At 39.5% G+C, this 23,884-nt stretch overlaps 1 protein-coding gene across 6 annotated transcripts; it reads right to left on the minus strand.

Moving 5' to 3' along the window:
- Positions 1 to 4,021: 4,021 nt before the first annotated feature.
- Tmem218 (transmembrane protein 218) lies at positions 4,022 to 19,741 on the minus strand. Of its 6 annotated transcripts, none has more exons than XM_047515711.1 (7): positions 19,395 to 19,741; positions 18,784 to 18,886; positions 10,940 to 10,999; positions 10,529 to 10,601; positions 9,991 to 10,101; positions 9,051 to 9,153; positions 4,022 to 5,431 (listed from the first exon to the last, which is right to left on the minus strand). In XM_047515711.1, exons 4-7 carry the CDS (start codon positions 10,537 to 10,539, stop codon positions 5,297 to 5,299), a joined length of 360 nt encoding a protein of 119 aa, XP_047371667.1. In that variant the 5' UTR covers positions 10,540 to 10,601; positions 10,940 to 10,999; positions 18,784 to 18,886; positions 19,395 to 19,741; the 3' UTR covers positions 4,022 to 5,296. The 6 variants fall into 6 exon arrangements, with proteins under 6 accessions (XP_047371667.1, XP_047371668.1, XP_047371670.1 ...); XM_047515712.1 differs by having other exon boundaries at positions 10,860 to 10,999; XM_047515714.1 differs by having other exon boundaries at positions 19,684 to 19,735.
- Positions 19,742 to 23,884: the final 4,143 nt, after the last annotated feature.

Below are 23,884 nucleotides of genomic sequence, written 5' to 3' on the forward strand. Positions count from 1 at the left end.
CCACTGGCTTTGAAGACTGAGAAGGGGTCCACTGGTCAGAGAATGTGGACAACTTACAGAAACTGGAGAAGGCAAGCAAATGTATTTTCCCCTAGAGTCTCCAAAGTCTTGTCTTTAATTCCATGAAACCCATTTCTGACTTCTGACCTCCAGAACTGAAAGATAATAAATTTGTACTATTCTAAATCACTGAGTTTGTGATAATCTGTCACAGTTGAAGTAGGAAACTAATATAGATTCTCAGTATAAAGTTGGAGATGATCAGTTTAAAGGCAGGAAGACAAAAGAAATCTACAGAGCTTAAAAACAAGCAGAGGGCATAGCTATAATATTTAGGCAGAGTATTCTTTACATCATCTTGAGAACTTCATCTACTTGCTGCTCAGTTGTTTCATATTTCTAAGCAGGGAGGAAGCCTAAGTCTAATAGAGTGAGACCTTCTCAAAATGCAAGGTTGACCAGTGAAATTGCCTCTGAGATCCCATGTGTCTTTAAACTACTTGCCCCAAACTGCTGCCCAATTCCTAAGATTCTAAACTTTCCACCACACTTAGTTGCTTTTTCTTGGTGTTTCTAACAAGTGGATTTGCATTGCCTGACCTTGGTTCCTTTTCCTGTTCTCATCTTATGGAGCAACATAGCATAATAGGAAGGAGTTAAGAGTTTAAACACTAAGACAAACTGCCGGACTTCAAATCCTGATTCCTGCTTATCCTTGAGTGATCTCGAGCCAACTCCATCACCAGTCTGTGCCTGTTCCCCACCTGTGAAATGGGGGTATTAAGAGGACCTACTCATAGGGCTAGGGCTGATACGTGATGACATAAGTTAGTACTTACAATGCACTTAGACAAATGCCTAGCACATTTGCTAAATCTAATAAAACTTGTGATTTCAGCATGTCAAATGTACTTATTCCCAAGTTTTTGGATGGATCTAGAGATTAAAGGTTGAACTCTATGAACTATAAAATCCCTTCCAGTCCTGCATGTTTATGCTCCTATGAGGATAATCAACACTATTCCAGATTCGTTTCCATATGGTTCTGATTCTCACATCTGGAAATTTGTTTCTTTGCAACAACAGCCAAATACTTAAAGACTTAAGCCAAGGAGTTAAAATAAAATGTCATTTGTACTATCAATGTTAATTAGCATTCTTTAATGGAACTTTTAACTTTTTGGATATGAGTTAGGGAAAGGGTGGGTACAAATAACTAAAATATAATATTAACTAGTGTAAAATAAGGAGTTGTTTGAAAGCCAAAAATTATTTTTTAAATGAGAAACGAGTTGTTAGGAACCCAGTGGGAGGTTGAGCTAGTATGTCAAGTTTGAGTGCCACTACTAACTAGCTGTGAAAAGTTTAAAATCCCTTCTCTTCACCTGTTTCTCATCTGTAAAGTAATAGCAGTAGGTTCTTTACAGATTGAAAATAAAATAAAAATGCTTCCCTACAGCAGCAATGACATAGAATTGATAGAAAAGTTGATGTCCTTAAGGTATTCCAGTTTTTAAAAATGTTTTAATTCCAACAAAATAATCCATTTGTTAGAATTACTTTGTTAGGATTAAAGCATTTAAAAATAACTGGAATACCTTCATTCTGAGATGGAGTTAGGAAAACAGTCCAAACACCTCAGAGTCAGTGCTTCCATTGACTTACTCTACCAGGACCACCACTTTATGCCCACCAGGCATTGGATCAGTGTGGACTGATGGTGATACGTGCCATATGTGTGAAGGAATGGCTGAGGTCCCTAGTGCCTGAACAGCAATACGATACGGCTGATGCAGTCTTACCTTACACATATGATATCCTGTATCAAAAAAGAGTGTTAGCTTTACCTCCATTTTTATGAGTGGTAAGTTTAAGGAACTTAAGACATTATTGCGTGTTTTGCAGGCTTGAGAAACTTCTAAAACATAACACACAGCGCCACCTAATGGAATGGACAAACATCTCTACTGTAAGAGCGCAGTGGTGTCATGCTAATCTAACTTGTCAGGAAGGCTACAATTCTGGAAGGCTATAAAATAACCTGTTTTCTCTCCCTTCTTACCTTCCAAACAGTGGTGATCACTGCAGTCTCTGGACAGAGACAAGAACAGCATAGCCTGCCTTAAGGCCACTGATCAGAGAATGGTTAATGAGCACTACAAGTGATTTCTGTTGCTATTTACGGGATGAGCTCCGAGCCCTGCCTCCAGGAAGGCCATGAACATAAGGGGTGCCATAGGAGACACTGATGATAGGGACACCCCATGCTAAAGTCCACTTCTGGGACCAAGTCTGTGGTGGTTTTCTGTTTGTTTTGCTTTGTTTTTAGGGTTAGACATGAGTACCTTGGGTGTGCAGGAGAAAGTAATGTATCATTCATTTCACCATAGCTGGCAATTACAGAATACAGAAGGCAGGTCCAGCTGAAATACAGTTTGCACAATTTTTTTTTTTTTCCCAAAAGCCAGCCCCTAACACACAAGCCTGTCATTTACATCAGGTTAAAACACACACACACACACACACACACACACACACACACACACTAGAGAGCAGTGGTGTTTGGGAAGGAATTTAGTTTTTCTGATCTTAACACATTTTTATCCACCTAAATAGTCCACCAAACCTCATAGCTTTTGTGGTGGAAGGTGGGGTGAGGCACCATGAAATGAACCCAGGGGTACTCAACCACTAATCTACTTCCACAGCCCTTTTTTTGAGAAGTTCTTGATAAATTTCTGAGACTGGTCTGGATCTTGAGATCCTGCCTTAGCCTCTCGAGTCACTGGTATCGCAAGTCTGCATCACTGCACCTGGCTATAGCTATTATCTATTGAACAGATAGTTGGACACCCTATTGGTTAAAAAACGGATATATGGTCAGGAACCTGTGAGTTTTTCCAGAATAGTCTTTTCAACAAGTCTCTCAGGAGAAGGTAGCAAATGGTAGCCTGTGCTTTTTAGGAGTCAATGTTCCCCTTGTGTGGGCCTGACTTCCCTGTAGCTCACTCACAGGTACCTGGAAGCTTCAGTGACCATATCCAGAGGGGAGCACAATAGCATGAACCCCAACCTGCCCCACTTCCCTCAACATTTCACTGTTTTTTTCTCTCCTTCAATCTGCGTGGAGGAATGCTACTTCTTTTCCCATGGGCCCAGGTCAGATTAAGAAGCTCTTTCCTTTGAAGTTTTCTGAATAAAGCCTGTAATCCCAGCAGCTCAGGAGACTGAGGCAGGAGGATCGAAGTTCAAAGCTTGTCCAAACTGAAGAAGGTAAGGGAATAGTTCAAGTAGAGGGACTACACCTTGTCCTTTCTAGCCTGTGACTCTCAATGGTTGCCAGTCTTTGCCTCTTGTCATTTAGAGCTGAGCTTGCTCTGGGGTTGCAGGACAAGGTACTTTCCTATTCTGCCAACAAGATCCAGAGAAAAAGGAATGTAGCCCTAACCTTCGTCAAGCTCTCAAGTTTCCACCAAGCTTAGTGGGTTTTCTTCTAATCTGACAGGCTCTGTAGTCTGCCACACCTGGGTTTGCACCCTGGCTACTGTGTGAAGCTCCAATGAGTCAGTTAATGTCTTTAGATTAAGCTCCAGGTTTTTTCCTACTTTAACATGGGGATGGCTGGACATGGTAGTACATGCCTGTAGTTCCAGTGACTCTGGAAGCTGAGGGAGGAGGATCACAAGTTCAAGGCCAGTCTCAGCAATTTAATAAGAATCTGTCTCAAAATAAAATTTAAAAAGGATTGGACAAATGATCTCGTTGATAAGCGGATGATAACACATAATAGGGGGGTGGGAGGGGGCCAAGAATAGAGGAAGGAGGGATTGTATAGAGGGAAAAGAGGGGTGGGAGGGGTGGGGGGGAGGAAAAAAATAACAGAATGAACAAAAAACTGTTACCCTATGTAAATGTATGATTATAAAAAAAAAAGGATTGGAGATGTAGCTCAGTGTTAGAACACCCCTGGGTTTAATCCCCAGTACCAAAAAAAAAAAAAAAAAAAAAAAAAGTGGGGGTGATGATTATAGATTGTTATAAAATTTAAACTTCAAAAGGTAGACTATAGGCATATAACACATACCTAATCAACCTTTCCAACTTGTTCTCTTGGTTCTTCATTTTAACCTGAAGACCCTTTTCCAGACAGGTCTAAGGAGTCAGGATGACACTTCCTAAATTGGAACCAGACCAGAGTCCCTCCATTTAGGTACAAATTTCACAAGGTCAGGGAGATCAGATAGGTATAAAGTTATAATCTAATGCTGAGAATATACATTCCTGATTAGGGTTGGAGAAAGAGCTACAAAGATGGAGAGAGCACACCACAACCTAAAATGGACAGTTAGGGTAATGTTAAAGCACAGAGGGACCATATCCTGGAAGAGAACCTAGAGATACAAGGCAGGAGGACAGACTACAAACATTTCCCTACCTGTCCTCTAATTTCTAAACAAACTTGAAATACTAAAATACTACCTTCAGAATAGCATGACCATGAGTCTGAAGTGAAAGCAGGCCCTTGGTGATTGTTTATTGCTTTATTAGAGCAAAGGGAAGTAATACCCATTGCTTTTATAGGCTTCTGTGAAATTCTATGCATACAGTGGTCAATAACCAACACCTAAATTGGCCTTCCAAATTATCACATTAAAGTAACCTTTTGTGTTTGGGTGCTTTTCCTTTGCAAATAACTACAACTTTTTATTTTCTTTTTGTTGGTACTGGGAACTGAACCCAGGGGCTCTCCATCACCGAGTTACGCCCCCAGCTTTTTCTTGAAAAATTTCGAGACAGGGTCTCACTAAGTTGCCCAGGTTGGCCTCAAACTTGCAATCTCCCTGCTTCAGCCTCTTGAGTAGCTGGAATTACAATGTGTGTGCCACCACACCCAGCTATGATTATAATTTATAACTAAGAATTTCACATATTATCAAAAAGGGTTAGGTTCATCCTTTCCCCCCAAATCCACTTCTAAATGATATGTTTGAAAATCTACTCTAAGAAGATTATTATTACTATTTCCCTTTCAAAACAGATGGAATTCCTGAAGTACAGGTACTAAGACGACAGCAGCATCCCTCCTAAAATGGTGAGAATTGATGCCTACGGGTGCAATTTTGCAACCCTGTTTCTGGGAGCCAGAACGTAAGAGATTTGTCTTAGTGATGAATGGATATTCCTCTGCCTTAAGATAGGAAGTCTGTCAAAACAAGGCTCTCAAGTCCCTCGTTGCTCATCAATAACATAAAAATGGAGGAGAGGAGAACGGGGTCTTGGTTTTCCCCAACAATGCTCAGTAGGACCGCAATGGTTTGGCATAGATTGGTTCCAGGATATGATGAGTTAGAACCAAGAAGAGGCCTCCAAGGAAGACAGCACTGAGGAAAGCCAGCAGGACATAGCGCCCAATGAAAAAGGTATCCACAATCTGGAGAAAGAAAACACCAAAGTGAAATTATTACTCTTCAGCATCCTGGTTGTGTTGATCTGATATATGTTATAAATTTGTCAGCAGTTGTTCATTCATATTTGTAACCGAGTTCCCTCTGTAAATAGATGTTTTGGAACCAGTTATCCCAAAGAGTTAATGAGATGTTTGCTTGGTCCTAGAAAGAATAACTTTTGTTGTTGTTAAAACACATTTTACTATGGAGAATTTGGAACATATATTAAAATACAATAGTATGACACACTTGGTGTATATATGATCTAGTCATTAACCTACTGCTCTCAGAAGGGTTCATTTTCAGGCCGGGCACAGTGGGACATGCCTGTACTCCCAGCAGCTCAGGAGACTGAGGCAGGAAGATCAAAGTTCAAAGCCAGCTTCGGCAAAAAGTGAGGTGCTAAGCAACTCAATGAGACCCTGTCTCTAAAAAAAACACAAAAATAGGGCTGTGACTGTGGCTCAGTGGTCAAATGCCCCTGGCACCAAAAAAAAAAAAAAAAAAAGGGTTCATTTTCAGATGAAAAGGTAACTTTTCAAAATTTTTATCAGATGAGTTCTGAACCCTAATATTCATTACTTAGCTTCTCAGGGGAGAGGGAAAGTGGTCATTTGCCTGAGATACTAAAACAGTAAGAAGATAAGTAACTTGCTCCATCATACAGTTGGCTGCCTGGTAACCTGTCATACTTGAAGGTTATTCTTCCTTATTCTGCTTTCTTTTTCCTTTCTTTACTTTTGGAGTACTGTGGGCTAAACCAAGGGCTTCGCCCATGCTAGGCAAGCATTCTACCAGTGAATTACATCCCCAGACCCCAAGGCCCCAATGTTCCTGGTCTTTGTTGACAAAAACCTATAACTGCTGGGTGTGGTGCTGCACACCTGTAATCCCAGCTACTCAGGAGACTGACTCAGGAGGACTGCAAGCATGAGTGTGACAAAACCCTGTCTCAAAATTTTTAAAAAGGGTGGGGGCAACTGGGGCTGTAGCTCAGTGGTAAAGTGCTTGCCTAGTATGCTACAGGCCCTGGGTTCAACTCCCCATACTGAAAAAATAAAAAAGTTATAACTGATGTTGGCTCTATTCATTTGGAGCTGTCCACTGCTGGAGCCCCACTTTCCCCAGAGCCAAATGGCAGTACTTAAATTTGGGCAGGAAAAAGCAATTTAATGCACAGACTTGATGGAGCAGCAACTCAAACTGAGTAAGTGATTGACTTCAAAGAAGCCTTGAAAACCCATATCTAGGAGAGAACCCAAAATATCCAAGAGGTGATTGACACAGAAAAATGGTCTGAAGATGTCCACATCCTAATCCCCAGGGGTTTTGAATATGTTAGATTACATGACAAAGGAGAATTAAGTTTACTAACCAAACGAACCTGAAAACAGTGCTGTTACCTGCATTATCCAGGTGAGCACAGCATCATTACAAGGGTCCTTGAAAGTAGGAGGAGAAGGCAGGAAAGAGGGTCAGGAAAAGAGGTGTGAGGACAGAAGCAGTCAGAGAGCTGTTTATTGTTGGCTTTGAAATTGAGGAAGGTGACCATGAACCAAGGGCCAGAGGAAGCCTCCAGGAGCTGGAAAGGACAGGAAATGGATTCTGCCCTAAAACCTCTAGAAAGAAATGCAGCCCTGCTGAACCCTGGACTTTATTTAGCCCAGTGAGACTGATTTTGAATTTCTAACCTACAGAACTGTAAGATAACAAATTTATATTGTGAGCCCCTACAGTTGCAGTAATTTGTTACAGCAGCAATAGAAAACTAATACAGTGCTGATACACAAAGCACCTGTCAAATCCAAGCTCTGATATGATTACTGAGATCCAAAGACACCAAGAAGAAGAAGAAGAAGACACCCCAACTGCTCCAGAGATTACCCCAACAGTCAACTTATAACAAAGGTCAGTTTGATAAAACAGCTTTAACATAACTTTGACCTTGGCTCTGTTACTGAACAAGTCTCTTGTGGGCTACATGTTTGCTCGTTCGACTGTTTCACTTTTTAATTAGCCAATTAGCAGGCCTTGGGTGCAGAAGGCCCAGGCCATGTATTATTGATACAGTATTGAGCCTGGCTGCTGCAGGGGCCAGTTCTCAAGACCTGAAAATGAGAACTTCATTCTGCTGGCTATGCTGACAAACACATTTTGCTCAAACCCCATTCTCTCCTGAGTCTCATATGACAGAAAAGAGAGGGACTGATTTCAACAGTGTTTATACGATGCCTTCTTCTAATAGTCACATCTGCAGTGACACAGAAATCTATCACCCTCCCCTTAATAAGGACGCTGAAGTGGGTATTTACCCCTCGCTCACAGTACTTCTACCTTCAGAGTGTTTTCCAAATGTAAACAAAAGACCTGGCATTAATGAAAATAATTCCTTGAATTTGTGTGGTATTTTTCCCCTCAGAGTTTTTGGAATAAATTTCCTTCCTTTTGCCAAGGTTTAGTCCTATATAAGGTTGGAAGTATGTGTTCACTGTAGTCTAAAAGTTATATAATTCTATGTACTGTTGTTCAGTACCAAATTGGTAACTTGTGCGTTCACTAGGCTGGCCCCTGATATTCCACTGAGTCCCCCAAAATGAAAATTCTGCAGGTAGACCATGGCTTGAATCTTTGCTCTGCTTCTTACTGTATATGTATGAACTTGGGCAAGTTACCTTAACCTCTACAGCCCCAGTTCCCTTACCTATAAAATGGGGACAGTAATAGTACCTACTTTGTACTACTTAGATTGGCCTGAGGTTTAAATGAGATAGTGTAAACATGCTAAGTTAGCACAGAACCTGGCACAGTTATCCTTTAACAAATATTAGCTATTATCATCATTACTGCTTAAAAATTAAAACAGAGGTTGAGAAAAAAGAGGCTATTAGAAGGAGCAATGGAACAAATTAAATGGAACAAATGGAAGCCAATAACCTTATCAAGATCCTACAGGTTTGAGGCCAGTTGTGATTAAGCCAGAGTCCCATTCCTCCTGGAATCAACTAGAATGGGTGAGATATCCAGCAAAGAACTGTGAGAGAGGTATAAGAATCCATTTGCAGAGGTGGAAGGTGGCATATGTAGGCCAAAGGAGTTGGTGTTGAATTCGCCTATATCTTCCACTTCTATTTTACACAAGAATGTTCCTCTTTCCTCACTGCTCTTCTCTATGGAAATGATTCTCTCCACATCACAAGTGGAAAAGGTGTACCACGTGGAGATGGAAATTCATATTGCTCAGCACCCTGATGGCATTACATCAGTTTCAACCCAAGATCTGAGGATATGAGCCAAGGCCACCAGGAATGGGAACCCCTCATTTCAGGAGCAGGCCTAGTCCCATTTCTAACTCAGTTTCTCTTTCTCTGTCCCCACAGTAGGAGGTATACTTTCCACAGTGTTGTTCAACTTGATAAAGGCTCAGTCAAACCTCTGCCTATAGGTATTGCAGGTGGCATTCAGAAGATTCTTTTCCTGGGTGAAGTGGTAGGGGGGTCTCAAAATTCCCTCTGAGCTTTTGAACACTGCAGTTCTAACACATCTCAGGTCACAGGGCAGGATGCAGGTTTGGACCAGAGGACAAAATGAAACCAACAGCTTTACCTTCGTTTCGATCTCTGGAGCTGGAAATTCACTGGCTCGGGGAAAAAGTAATAGAATGGACGTGATGATCAGAGCACCAAGGAACACAAAAATGACAGAGAACCTGGGACCAAAAAGACAAAGTATTAAAAGCACCGTTTACGGTTTTTTCTTTAATGAGGCCCAGATTGGTCCCTCCCTGGAGTCAATATTCTGTTTCAGTCCCTTAACAGAATCCAGAGACCTGCTGACCACAACCACCCTCCATTCCTTTCTTCCTAGTAGGATACCAGCTGAGTGCATTCCTCTTTATTCTGGGTAATTCCAAATTCCTAACAGTGGGAATTCATAGTTTTCATTTGTGCTTCTGCACGAAGTCATTAAAAAACAATAACAAAGCAGAGCCTCCCCATTTCCACTTAAGATGTTTTTAGACCAGATACTTTAGCAAATTCTGTAACTCTCTGCTTCCTACTGACACTATCTTTCAGAGTGCAACTCGATTTTCAGATTCTGTTAGTAGCCTAACTTTGTTCCAAAGTCAATGCCTGGTGGAGGTGGCCAGTTCAACACACAGGGGTTTTAAGTTTCCCTGGGTCCAGGCCTAGAACCTTAGGGACTGGACCAAGCATGTGCCATAAATCTGAACAATTGAGAAAAACTCCCACGTTCAACCCCAAAAGGTTCAATAGACAGTGAAAGCAGATTTTCTTGTCATCTCTTGTCTTCCCTGATCTCCTACACAGTGAGAACTGAAAAATACACTTCCCTTCTCCTCCCACCTCTGCCTCAGAGCATAAATAACACAGTTAGTGCTTATGATAAGAGGTTAAAATGCAACTCATTCAAACTGCCAGTAATTACAAAAATGATCTTCTGAATTCTAAATGTTTAATGAGCGTCAGCGATTTTGCCTCTAATTGCTTTTACCTAGGACTCCCAGCTGGAAAGAATGCCTTACCTAGCTATCCCGGAGGCTCTGGATAACAGCACACACAGCAGCAGCACCAATACCCAGAGCAGGGCTAAGATGAACACACCAGCACCCACTCCAAGCACCGTGCCAGCCATCCTGGGGAGGAAGGTGCCATCAGCCCACACGCTGTCTGGGACCCCTGCCCGCACCCACTCCTGGCATTCAGACAAACACAGAAAGCCTGACCTCATTATGGGGAAGTTTTTGTTGATTGGTGTGTAGAATCACTCACTACAGGTCTTTAATTTTCAGAAATGTCCAGTCTCGGAGTCTCTTAATGAGAACTAGAAATTTAGAACCCGAAGCCCTTTTTTATGTCAGAGATTGCTTTCTGCTCCATGTGTGTAATTTTAAATTTGGGGTCTCTGAGTTCTAGTTTAACTTTTTCCCCAAGCCACAGTAGAATGCTAGACTCTCCCTTGCTATAATATCCTAACTAAGGTCTGCTAAAGGCACAAGGACCTGGGAACTCCAGGGTCAAAGCAGAAGTTGAAGCTCTTAGGTTAAATCAACTTTGACTCACCAGCTGATCATGAGACAGAAATTTCCACTCTACTGTTCAGTGCTTATTTGCAAAAAGAAGAAAACTTCCAACCCTTAAAGAAGAAGAAGAACAACCATCACTACTTTTGAACATTTACTGTGTGCTAAGTACTTTACAAACATGTCTCATTTAATCATGGCAATAAGCTTTGGAGGAAGGTATTATATGTCCACGTCACAGAAGGAGTGAGTGCAGTATAACTATAAAGGGGGGTGTGTTGGCTTGCTAATTAATTACAACAGAAATTCATTCTCTCACTGTTCTTGAGATAGGAAGTAAAAAATAAAGGTGTCTATAAGTCCACACTCCCCTTAGAGGATCCAGGGGGGGATCCTTCCAGGTCTCTTCCAGTTTCTGGTGGCTCCAGGTGTTCCTTGGCTTGTGACTCACCACTTCAGTCTCTGTCCCCCATATCTTCACACGGCCTTCTCTGTCTCTATCTTCTCCTGGCTGAGAAGGGCATCTTCACTGAACTTCAGGTCCACCCAAGTAATCTAGTACGATTTTGTCATGAGTTCCTTAACTTAATTATACCTACAAAGACCTTTAGTCAAATAGGGTCACATTCACAGATTCTAGGAGTTAGGCTGTGGATATAATTTAGGGGCAGGCTATCAATTAACCCACTACAGGGTAACACCATACTTCAGTACTTGCCCTGATTTTCTTTCCAGTATCAGAGACAAAGTCTTGAGCAACAGATTCTTCCTTAGGTTGTTGGTTTTCTTTATCTGATATTTAAATGTCAAAAAAATTATCTATGAGAACTTTTGTTAAAAAGTTATTGGAAAAGAAGCTCTAAGCATGAACTGCTCTTAAGAACACGGTAATTCAACCAACATTCATGATGTGCCTACCATGTAAACCACTGTTCTACAAGCTGGGATGACAAAAGTAAATGAGAAATCTCTCCTGGCAGAAGCCTTAGGTCTACTGGAGAATACTGTTACATAAACAACTGTCCATGTTACATTCTGGGAAGTAGCAAAGTGCAGCAGGAACTGGGATAGTGAGAAGGGTTACAAGGGAGGGGCCTTGCACAAGAACTCTCTGGAAAGAATCAGCAAGGCAAGATGATGGAGTAAGGGGAGAGGCCTCTCTAACCTCACTGGGGAGCAGTATGTCCCTTCCTAGCACCTCATGAATGCTGTCCCAATTACTCCAGCAAGCCAATATTTCCCCATCTCTAGGTCTTTGTATTTGGCTATTTCCACTGCCTGCAGTTAACCCTCAATCCCTAACAATCCCTCTATTATATGTAAGGTTGCACTCTTCTCATGGTTCCCATTTTGGCTTCCTCGGATAAAGAATATCGCTTCCCCTGAGAGGTCTTCCCTGACTGCCCTGTCTAAAGTAACTCTCCCAAACAGTGATTTTCCATCTTTCTATTTCCTTCAGAGCACTTAATTGTAGTTAACGTTTTTGTGTGTGGGGGGAGGTACTGGGGATTGAACCCATACTGAGCCACATCTGTGGCCCTTTTTATTTTGAGATAGGGTGTCACTAAGTTACTTGGGCCTCACTAACTTGCTGAGGCTGGCTTTGAATTCACAATCCACCTGTCTCAACCTCCAGAGTCACTGGGATTACAGGCATGTGCCACTGCACCTGGTTAACTTTTTTTTTTTTTGCAGTGCTAGGGATCAAACCCAGGACCTCATGCAGGCTAGGCAGCATTCTTACACTGGGCTACCCTTGTAGGTCCTTTTTTTTTTTTGGAACAGGGGGGTCAAACCAAATCTTTGCGAATGAGAGGCAGATGCAGGCACATCTCAGCCCTGTAGGTAACATTTTTTATTCATTTGCTTACAAGTTTATTTTCTGTCTCTCCAACTAGAATAGTAATTTTATGAAGGCAGAAACTTTATATCTCTCTCACCTGGTATCCCCAGTTTGAATAAATTTTTTTGAAGAACAAATGAAACAGTGCTAATAAACCTGAAAATCAAGTGAGGGAATAATAAGGTCATATCAAGGTTTAGAAGGATGACCAGATAACTTCTGAACCATTCCCTGGACAGCCCTACAAAGGGAGTGCCTCAAACAACAGTGAACATGCGGAAATGCTCAATAAAACAGAATAAAAAGAAATTAATATGTATACAAAGCAACAAAGGAAAACTCTTAAGTATCCTAAACAAAAACATAGCTCAGCACCTGAGTGGTTAGCAGGGACTGAGCACAGAGGTCTACAGGGGTGCTGGCAGCAGATGTAGGCCTTCAAGAGTGGTCCTCTCTTGGCCAGATGAGATCTCGGACCCATAATGCCGAGAACTAGGATTGAGAACAATACATTATGCTAGGCCCTCAAAAGGGTTTAACTGTTTTTGAAATGTGGTCTGAAAAATTGCTTACTATTTCAAAGAAGGCCAGAAAAGTGATTCAGGTCACAGATGAAAAAGACTCTCCCAAGAGAAATCTGAATCCTAACCTGCATTTAAATATAGGGTTCAAGTCACAATACCAGTGTGGTATAGGAATCTCAGTAGAAAGATTAACAAAAACTAGACTAGAAGTAAGGCACCTAAAGGATCCCAGTAGAGACAGAACCAAAACCTCTATTAGGATGCCACCAGAAATGGGCATGCAAGACTCCTCTGAGAGTAGACTTAAAGATGTTTTCAGGCAAAGACTGAAATGGAATTTACCTCTCACAGATCCTCACTGAAAGAGGTACTTAGGAATGTTCTCCAGCAAAAAGGAAAATGAACCAAGAAAAATATAAGGAAGAATGGTGAGAAAGACATTGGCAAAAATTGGCTATAAAGATTCCTGCAATGATAACAACGACTAATTTTCAAGGGCTTAAAAATAAGAAAGGACTAAAATATTACTCAACAATTATATGCAAGGTGAGAAAGAATAGTTCAAAGTAAAAGCAGTCTACTTACATTACTTGCTCTGGAGGAGGAGTTAATGATTAGTAAGTTTTATTAAGCTAAGTATAGATGTTTGAAGACATTTAGATACATACCAAATAACAGTAAGAGAATGAAGAACTTCCACACAAGTAGAGAGAAAAAAAAATTAAGGAAGAAAACAAAAGGTACAAAAGAAGGAAAATTTTAAAATACAAAATAAAATTGCAAATATAAACCCAATTACAACAAAAATCATAGTAAATACAAACAAATTATACTTGACTATTAAGATTCTCATGCTAGATTTAAAAAAATAAGAACAGCTCTTAATAAAAGCTACACAAAAAGTATAATGAAAGAGATTGAAAATAAAGAGACTGAAAAGACATACAAGGAAATACTAACAAAAAAATACTAGGGGAAGGTGGGAATGGGAAAATATTTAATAGGTCTAGAGTTCTACTTTTTACAAGATGAAAAATTTCTGGAGTTCTGTTTCACGATAATGTAAATATACTTAACACTGCTGAACTGTACACTTAAAAATGGTTAAGATGGTAAAATTTTATGTTATGTGCTTTTAATCACAATTTGGAAAAACAAGTGAAACAAGAAAAAAATGTAAGTTGGTGAAGCAATGTTAGTATTAAGAAAAATATGGTAAGTTTGAAAAATATTAATAAGAATAATCACAAAAGGAATAATTTAGCAAAAAGATACAACTTGAAACAAATATGAACCTAAAACATAGCCTCAAAAGTGACATAAGCACTACAATATAAAAAGTAAAAAATTTAGTGGAAGATGTTAATGTAACTATTTTAGAATCTGACAGATCAAGCAGATAAAAAATAAAAACACTTGACAAACCTCTTTATATCTGAATGACCAATATATGAAAAGGAGTTCAACTTCATTAGTCACCAGGAAATTGCAAATGAAAGCCAAAATTCAGATTCTACAAACCCACAAGAAGGGCTGCAATGAAAATGACAGACAATAAAGTGTTAGCAAAGATATAGATTAACTGGAACCCTCATATGCTGCTGGTAAGAGTGTAAATTGTTAAAACTGCTTTCGGTCATATCAATTAAAGCTGAAAATTCATGTTCCCCAGATCCAGCTCTTCTTTTCCTAGGTGTATTTCCAACAGAAATGCACACAGAAGTTCAAAACCCATGTACAAGAAGTTCATTGTAGCCCTGTTTGAAACAGCTGAAAAAGGAAACAACCAACATGTCCACCAATATGATGAATCAATATGGTTGATGTATTCATTCATACGATGCAATAGGATAAAGCAATAAGAATTAATTATAATTAATTATACCCAACAATGTGAATGAATTTCACAAATTTTTAAGTGTAAAAAGACAGAGGCAAAAGAGTTCATACTGTTTGATTCCTTTTACATAATGTTCAAAAAAAGGTCAAACTACTTTGGGGGTTTTAGGAGTCAAGAGAATGTTTTCCTTGTAGAAAGTGGTAACTGGAGGGGGCTGAAGTGGGTTCTGGAGTGCTGATAAAATTGTGCTTCTTAATCTGGGTGTTGGTTATCTGGATTCATTTATTTTGGTAAACTGCACCTAGTTATACATTTAGGATGTGTACACTTTTCTATATGTGTGTTACACTTCACTAAAAGGTTTATTTTAAAGACTCTTAAGAGACATATCAGTCAAATGCAATATATGGACTGTGTTTGTACACTTTTCTATATGTGTGTTACACTTCACTAAAATGTTTATTTTAAAGACTCTTAGGAGACATATCAATCCAATGCGATATATGGACTGTGTTTGGGTCTTCCTTCAAACAAAGCCACTGTAAAAACAAACAAACAAAAAAGAACAACAGAAACCTTTTACAAGATGACTAGAGAAATCTCAACAGTATCTGGAATATTTGATGATATTAGGGAATTATGTTTTTTTAAGTGAAGAATTTTTTTTAAAAAAGCTATTGAAGGCTCTTTATGATATACACACATACATAAGTAACACATTAAAGAACAGAAAATGTGACTAGGAACTTCATATTATCTGGAGGAGGGGAAATGAAGGAGCTACATGAAACAAGCCTGGTCGTGAGCTAGTTGTTGAACAGGGTGAAGGGAGCGTCAATGTTGGCTTTACTAGTTTTATACTTTTGAATATATTAGAAACCTTCATAGTAAAAAGATATGTGTATGTATATGTATGTATGAATAAATGTAACAAAAGATTTGTAAGATTATTGTAGCTAAAATTATAAAATTAAAATCTTATTCAAAGGTAGTTTTTAAGAAGTACCTGGACAGAGAAATAAAGCAGCCCTGAATAGAAAAATAACCCATGTTGCTAGGTAGTTCAATTTGAAGATCTCAATTTTCTTTAACCTATACGTTCAATGCAATTCTAACCAAAATCTAAAAATAATTTTTGTACAACTTGAAAATGAATCCTGAATTCATATGAAAGAGTAAAAGCCCAAGAATAGCCAGAACAATTTTGAGAAGTAGGATGGCAACTTGCCTTTCTTGTTACCAACTGCCACAAGACACATTATAAAACCAAGGTAATTAAAACAGTGTGATAATGGCACAAAGACACATGGACCAGCGGCATGAAATTGAGGACCCAGAAACAGATCCATGCATTTGTGAGAACTTCATGCAGGAAGAAGTTGGCTCTGTGATTCAGTGGGTAAAGGATTTCATAGCTGGTTGTGAGACAAATGATTATCCAACCGGAAAATAATAAAACTAGACTTCTACATTACATATATATACAGAAGCCAATTTTAAATGGAACTAATTCATAATGAAATAGCATATGTTTAAAAATATGAATGTTCAGGCTGACTACACTAGAATACATAATGAAGTACAGTAGTCAGATGCTCGCACCTAAACTTAGAATCACCATGAACGCAAAAGCTACAAATGCAGACTATGCAGGTGTGTTGTGCTGTCAACTCAAATACCACGAGCTGTGCTGCCTTCAGTTATGTGATTTTTCTAGAGTGAGGAACAACTTTTGTTAAAGTTCCAAACCACAAATTAGTATAATTTTCCCTTAATTTACATTAGAGTTTCATTCCTGGAAATTTTATTATATTAAACTGTGCCAAAAAATACATTATGTTAATATGAAAAGTGGAGTTAGGTTCTGGGCCCAGATAATTAGAAATGAATATCCTGTGGGAAAGTAGTATAGAACACAGGACAATTCTTCATCTAAGGACTGTCCCATGCATTACGGAACATCTAGCATCCCCAGCCTTGCTGGGTAAATTCCAATAGTTCCCTCCAATGACAATAAATAAATATGTCTACATGAATTCCAAAATACCCCCATTATGGGGCAGTACAACCTCCTTGAAGAGTCAGTGTTCTAGAAAAACTCTTGGGTCATCACTGCAACTTTATTCATAATAGCAAAATAACAGGAAAAAAATGTTCATCAATAAGGAAATGAATACAATACTATATATTCATAACCCATACTTCAAATGATTGAACTTGATCTATATGTACGGATATAAATATCTAAAAAACAATGTTGAGTGATAAAAATTGCATATAACCTATAATAATGTACAATTTGTACATTAAAATTAAAATAAGACCTAAATAATACATATTGATTATGATATATATATGTATAACAAAAGTATAAAAATAAGAGCATTTAATGGTACAATTTTAGGAGAGTATTTGCCTCTGTAGGGTAGGGAGGGAAAGGGGAGAGGAAAGGGAAGAGAAGGCATCTGAACTAGATCTGTAAGGTTTTCTTTCTTTAAAATTAAAAGCTTAAGTAGATAATTCAGAAAGTGCATAATTTATTAATCTGGAACACAGGTATTTGATATACCACCCAATGTAATATTCTCAAATTTAATTCTAAAAAGTTAACTGGTAACAGAGTATACATGAATTGGGATCAGAGATCAGAGATGGGTGACCAATTAGACTATTGCAATGCTTCAGATGAGAGCTGATTAGGGTATAAACTTCCCTCGGTTGTGGAAATGGAAAATCTAAGGAGAGGTTTTAGAAATGACTCAGGTTTCTGAGTTTGGTTGCTGGGATGATACCACTAAGAAAGTAACTACTTAAGATTAATAGGTGCTCTTTATGATATTACACAATAACCTATAAAACCTGGATCAACTCCAACATCTAGAACACAGGATAATGGGAGTTAAACTGAACCATTTGAAACCTATCCCTTCAATCTCCCACAGAAACTTATAATCTCAGGAAACACTGGGTTCTATATATGGCATAGCTTTAAAGTATGAGGTAACTAGAATTAGCTGTTCTAAGAATGAGGTTCATGACTTTATAACCAAACTACACATTATCTTACTAAGTGTAGAAAGGAAGGGGTGGGTATACTAAAGAAAGCAGATGTAGAGGAGTGAATATCTAGGCATTTCATTTTGTTAATTCAATATAAGCATAATACTTGTGCTCATTTTCTCTATTGGAATAGCTAAATTATTATTTTCAAGTCAGATATGGTAAAAAGTAAAGTTTTAAATTGAATATTCAGGATTTCTTCAAACCTTGGAGAATTGATGGTTTAGCCAACCTGATTTCAAGAGTAAGTCCAGCTGGGCTCCATGGCACACAGCTGTAATCCCCTGGGCTTGGGAGGCTGAGGAAGGAGGATCGTTCAGCAAAAGCAAGGCACTAAGCAACTCAGTGAGACCCTGTCTCTAAAAAAAAATACATAATAGGCCTGGGGATGTGACTCAGTGGTTGAGTGCCCTTGAGTTCAATCCCTGGTACCTTCCAAAAAAAGATAAGTCCATTTACTTAGTAAATGTGGCATGTATGTATGTATTCATTTATTTTGCAGTACTGAGGGTTGAACCCAGGTCCTCACACATGCTAGATAAGCACTCTATCACTGAGCTACATCCCAGCCCACTTTATTTTATTTTTTAAGACAGGATGCCTTGAATTTGAGATGCCCAGGTGGCCTTGAACTTGTGATCTTCTTGCCTCAACCTCCTGAGTAGCTGGGACTACAGGTGTACACCATCAGGCCCAGCAATATCTGTAGCAAATAGCCTACAGTAGGTAAAAACACTGTCTAAATTTGAACACTGTTCATTAGCTGACAACAAGACCAAGTGTAGGATCATTTTTTTCCCTCTGTGTTCATGCTGCGAGTTCTTCTTAAAAAGTTTCTTCAAACACTTTTGGATGTATTTGCATTCTTCATTTATCTAAGGTTAGTTCTACATGCCCTTAAATCCACCTTTCAGAGAAAATTGATAGGCACATAGTGAGACGACTGACCATAGCTTACTAAAAATAAAGCACTCAGCACTAGGCTGGGAATCTTGAGGGAGAACAATGGTCATTATAAGATGACTTACTGTCCAGGACAAATATGGACTCCAAGGAGGGTAATAAGGCTTAATAGCTGCTGCTGGTGGGCGATACCTCTCCCATTTCCCGATTTTCACGTAGACACAAGCCCTTGAAAGCAACAGAAGAAAACAATGGATTACAGGAGTGAATGGCCCTTCTGAAGGAATCCTTTTCAATTTTTTCATAGCTTGTCCTAAACCCTTAAAAATAATCGGGGGACTTTCACACTTTAAAATTTCTACTTTAAATATTTATCATTCAAATTTTAAAATATTAACATAATGCCTCCAGCTTTATTAAGTGCCATGCACATCTGGGAAAAATCAATTGCCAAGTTACCGAAATGCCACGGATGTGACGTCTGATCTTATTTAACGCGCAGTTAGAAAAGGGGGCTCCATGGATTCTGATCCTGTGCTTGCACCCCTTTCCCGGTCAGAGATGCGATTTGAAGGTGTACAGTGATTCAGTCTGCTAGCTCCATCACCCAGCAGCTTCCAGCACTGCAGCCTGGGAACACCTGGCTGCGCGGAGTTCCCCTGCTATCCCCAGCCTGGCTGCTGATTCAAACTGGCAAGAGGAAAAAAGTGCCCGCACATCTCATCAGAAAGCTCACCTGGGTACCTCCTAGTAGTTGGAGAGGGATTAAGGTTTCAGACAAAGGGAAAACGAAGGCACTGACATTTTACTTTCTTAAGAGTATGAAACATAAAACAGTCCTTCCTTCTCGGCACCCAATTAAGAATTTATTAGCCGCCGGGCCTTGGGCCCAGACCCGCGGTAAGGGTGGTCTGTGAAGTCAGCACACCGCCTGCCCACACTGTCTTCCAGCCTCCGCAGTCCGAGCCTCCGCCCTTCTCGCTACTCCGCAATTGTCAGGCTTTCCTCACGGCCGCCGGCCTCACCTGGCTCCCTGGTTCCCCCACTTCCCCGGCCCGGACTCAGACCTCACAGTCCGGCCAGTTCCAGCCCGCCGGGGCTTTGATCTACTTAGGACGAATCACAAGTGGGCTTTCATTCAGGCGATTTCAGATTCGCTAATCAGTGCTGCTCTTTCAACGCCCAGCTTTCCCCTCATTAGCTTACTTTTGCCTCGACTCCAGGCAACGCCAAGTGTGGTGGGTGGGCACGTCGGCTCTAGTTACGCTCCCATTGGTCGGTGCTGGTCCGTCTCGGACCTGGCCTCAATTTCGATTGGATAGATTCGACTCCCCACGCTCAAGCCACTGTCAATCACATTATTCTCTCCTTAACCCGCTGGACCATTGGTTTGCGGTGCCTGAGGGCGGGTGGTTGGACCGGAGAACGGCTTCTCCAGGTTTCCTTAGCGGTCACCATGGAGACTGCACAGCACCGCGGTGAAGCTGCGGCAACAGGCAGCCCCCATCTCCAAGTCCCGAGACCTGTAGACACCAGTGCATGTCCCGCAGTCTGATGCACATCTCAGTCCCCTACCCACTGACTCTGGTGGGGCGCAGGTTTTGAGTGGAACTTCTAGGCCTAGTCACGAAGAGTCGCTAACAATCCTCTTGGCGGGAACTGAGTCCAAAGCGCCACTTGTAATAACGTCGCGTTTCATTTATCCTTACCTCGCCTTATTTTATTTGGCGTTATTCTTCCTGTATCCTTCGAGTAAACGGAGGCAAGGATCATTCTACCCAAGTCTACAGACTGGGAAAGAGGTGTAGGGTCAATCATGTAAATCCTGTGCCGCCACTCTTCCAGGCAGCTGAGACTGGAACTGGTTCACACCGTTTAGCAGACTGCTGCTACCTAACTGCTAACCAGAATTGCCAGAATTGCCCAGCAGACAAAAAGAGCCATCAATCAGGCTAACTAAAGGAATTAGGACAAAGCCTGTGCTCCTGTGGAATCAGGAAGGGAAAACAGACAACAATCAAAACGAATAATACCAAATTTGAGAGCTGCAGTATTTGAAACTTTGTCCTTAGACAAAATACGGAAACATCATGAATCAAACTATTCAATCTGAATCTCCGATTTAGGGAATTCAACTCCTGAATCACATTTATGAATGAAGCAGAAAATGGTTGAATTTCATTGATTGCCGACATCAAGTTAATTCTGTCAAGGCTTCATTTGCAGTGTCATAAACTAACCAATGATTTCTTAAGTGTTTAACATCTTAACCTTTCTTGGCCTGGTGAGGAGCTCTGTGGTTAAAAAAGTCATTATTTTGATTAATTTATTTCATTGGAATTGAGTGTTAACTATATATGCATCTTTAGAGACTGTGAGGATACTCAAGAGATATGATGCAATACCTTTCTTAATGAGGTTTGGGTGGTTTTCTAATGTTGGGTTGATAACACAGGAAACGACTAGCAAGCACTTTAAAGCAAGATATAACAGTGGGTCAAAACTAATTTATAGCTAATTGTTCCAAAAGATAATGATACCTCAAATTTCAGAACATTTTGTAGTTTTGTATTACTGTATTTTTGTATTATTTTGTATTTTGTAGTTTTGTATTACTGTATATTTGTATTACTGTATTTTGTATTCTGTATTATCCCAAGGACATTTTGCTTTGACTGGAGTTAATGTGGTTGTGTCTTCATGGTAGAGCAAGAACAAAAAGATGGAACAGAAATGGAAAGGAATCTAGAGAGAGGAAATAGTTTGAACAAGGAGGCTAAGAAACGAATGAGCAAATGAGCATTGAATATTTGCAGAATAACATGGAAACAAATAGTGGAAAATAAAGTGTAGCTGAACTGGTCAGAATCAGTTCTGAGCCCTTAATGTTTTGGGGGAAAGTGGTCAAAAGTCTGAGATTGAGAATGTCAACTTCCTTCTATTTCTAATGATTAAACTGATTTTGGTTAAACTATAAGTTAAGAATGGGTGTGAATGAGGAGGTATTCCCATCTTCTTACATCATTCTAAATAGATAAAACATTTCTAATTTTTTTCTCCCAAAAGAAGGAATTTTTCTCCCAAGCTTCTCCCCCATTTTGTCTCTTAACTGGGAGTGGGTATTTGTTTTCAGATTCAATGATATGAAATTGAGAGAAGTGCTGTCACCATCTTCTGCTATCTCTGAATTGAAGTTTTGTGCCCCAGTCTAGAGGAGATTGATTACTTGATCATACAACCTTTCTCTCTTTCAAAATTGTCTTCTGTATGCCACATGTTTTATTGTACCTCTTCACACCATTCCTCTTCTGTATAGAATGTGTAGAATGCATATAGATATCATACGCATGTCATTTTATTAAATTATTATTTTCTTCTCTCCTAAACAAACAAGTAAAAACAACAACAGCAACAAAAAACAATGTTCATTTCCTTCTACTCACTTGTATAAAATCATTTGTTACACTGCCTGATAGTGCCAGTAGGACAACAAAAAGAAGTCATTAGTGTTATGAAGTATGTGTAAATTTCAAGAGAAGATGTGAAGTTTTCTGGCTCATTTTAGTTATCAAAACTTTTTCAGCTAGAGAGTTCTGAATGTTTTGTACATTTTCTCATGTAAGATTATTTCAGCATTTTGGAGGTCTAAAAGTGTAGCAAAAATGAAGTAACTTTTATTAGCTGAGACTCCAAAGCTACTACTACCAATTCCATTCTGCTAACTGGGAAACTGAATAAACAGAAATTTCCGCCCAGCACAATTGTTCATATGTGAAGCCAAGTTACTAACTTTCTGAGGCCACCCAGAATAACCACCAAGATTTTTCAGATCATAATATTCACCTGAGATTATGGACGAGGTTTCAGCAAATTGTGGTTTGTGGGCCTAATCTGGCCTGATATCTAGTTTTAGTATGATTTTCAAGCAAAGGACAATTTTTTACATTTTTAAATAGTTGGGAAAAAAAATCAAAAGAAGAACACTATTTTGTGACATTTGAAGATCGCATGGAATTCAAATTTCAGTGTCCATAGTGAAGTTTTATTGTAACACAGGTATTGTCATTTATTTTTGTTTTGTCTGTGTCTACTTTCTGTACAACAGCAGAGTTGAGCAATTGCCACAGAGACTGTAGTATCCATTACCTAAAATATTCACTTCTGGGAACTTGAAGAAAATTTTGATTCTTACAATCTTGGGTACCTCTAAATTTTGATGAATTGTTAGAACTGAAATTGACTTTAGAAAAAAATATAGTGTTAATTTTAAAAAACTCACATTGACAGAGATAAGTTACTACTTGCCCAAAATCATATAGTCAGTAAACAAAGCTGGTCCTAGAAGCTGGTCTCCATTGGTCCAAGGTTTCTTTCATCTGTACCCATGACTTTTCTCATGCAGAGTTTACCTTACTTAGAATAGGGTAGGTGTTGTATACATCTGGAGACCAGAAGAATTCATCAAAACCTTTCCTAGTTTTGATCTCTTGTCTCATTCATACTAATACAGTGAAGCATATATTAATTAAGGGATAGTTGGACATTCATGATTTATTTCAGCTATTTCCAGTTGTCATTTTTCTATTTTTCTCACTTCTCAAAAAGTGTTTGCCCTTTGTATTAGTCAGCTCTCCATTGCTATATCAAGATACCTGAGACAATCAACTTAAAATGAAGAAAGGTTTATTTTAGCTCATTATTTCAGAGATTTCAGTCCACAGTTTGTTGGTCCTCTGGCTTTTGGGCCTGCATTGAGACAGCACATCATGATGGGGAGTGCCTGCTGAAGCAAAGCTGCTCACTTCACAGGAGCTGGGAAACCAAGAGGAATGGACTGGGTGCCAATATCCCCTTCTAGGGCAAACCCTCAATGATCCAGTTTCCTTCCACTAGGCTCCACTTCCTAAAGGTTGCACCACTTCCCAACATGTCATGGGCTGGGAATAAAACCTTCAATCCATGTGTCTTTAGGGGACATTTATCTAAACCAGGGCAGTCATCATGAAAAACTTATTTTCACAACCTTTCTCTCTTTTTAAAACTTTTTCTTTCCTCTCTTTCAACAAAGGAATTTGGAGGTAAAGGAGTTTCTCTTCCAACCTAAGACAGTTAAGGGAGGTAAGAATGATTGGAAAATCACAGCACACACATTTTTACTCCAGTCTGTTGGATAAGCCATAAATGAGGAGGGGAACGTACACACGAACCTGCTGAAATTGTGAGGTT

The sequence above is a fragment of the Sciurus carolinensis genome, chromosome 11 (assembly GCF_902686445.1).
Source record: "Sciurus carolinensis chromosome 11, mSciCar1.2, whole genome shotgun sequence".
Taxonomy (NCBI): domain Eukaryota; kingdom Metazoa; phylum Chordata; class Mammalia; order Rodentia; family Sciuridae; genus Sciurus; species Sciurus carolinensis.

What these genes read in the sequence shown, in the direction of transcription:
- Tmem218 (XM_047515710.1), bottom strand. An exon ending in AGAGCCTCCGGGATAGCTAG is followed by an intron (nt 9,154 to 9,990) that starts GTAAGGCATTCT and finishes TTTTGGTCCCAG; the next exon opens with GTTCTCTGTCATTTTTGTGT. An exon ending in CTCCAGAGATCGAAACGAAG is followed by an intron (nt 5,432 to 9,050) that starts GTAAAGCTGTTG and finishes TTCTTTCTCCAG; the next exon opens with ATTGTGGATACCTTTTTCAT.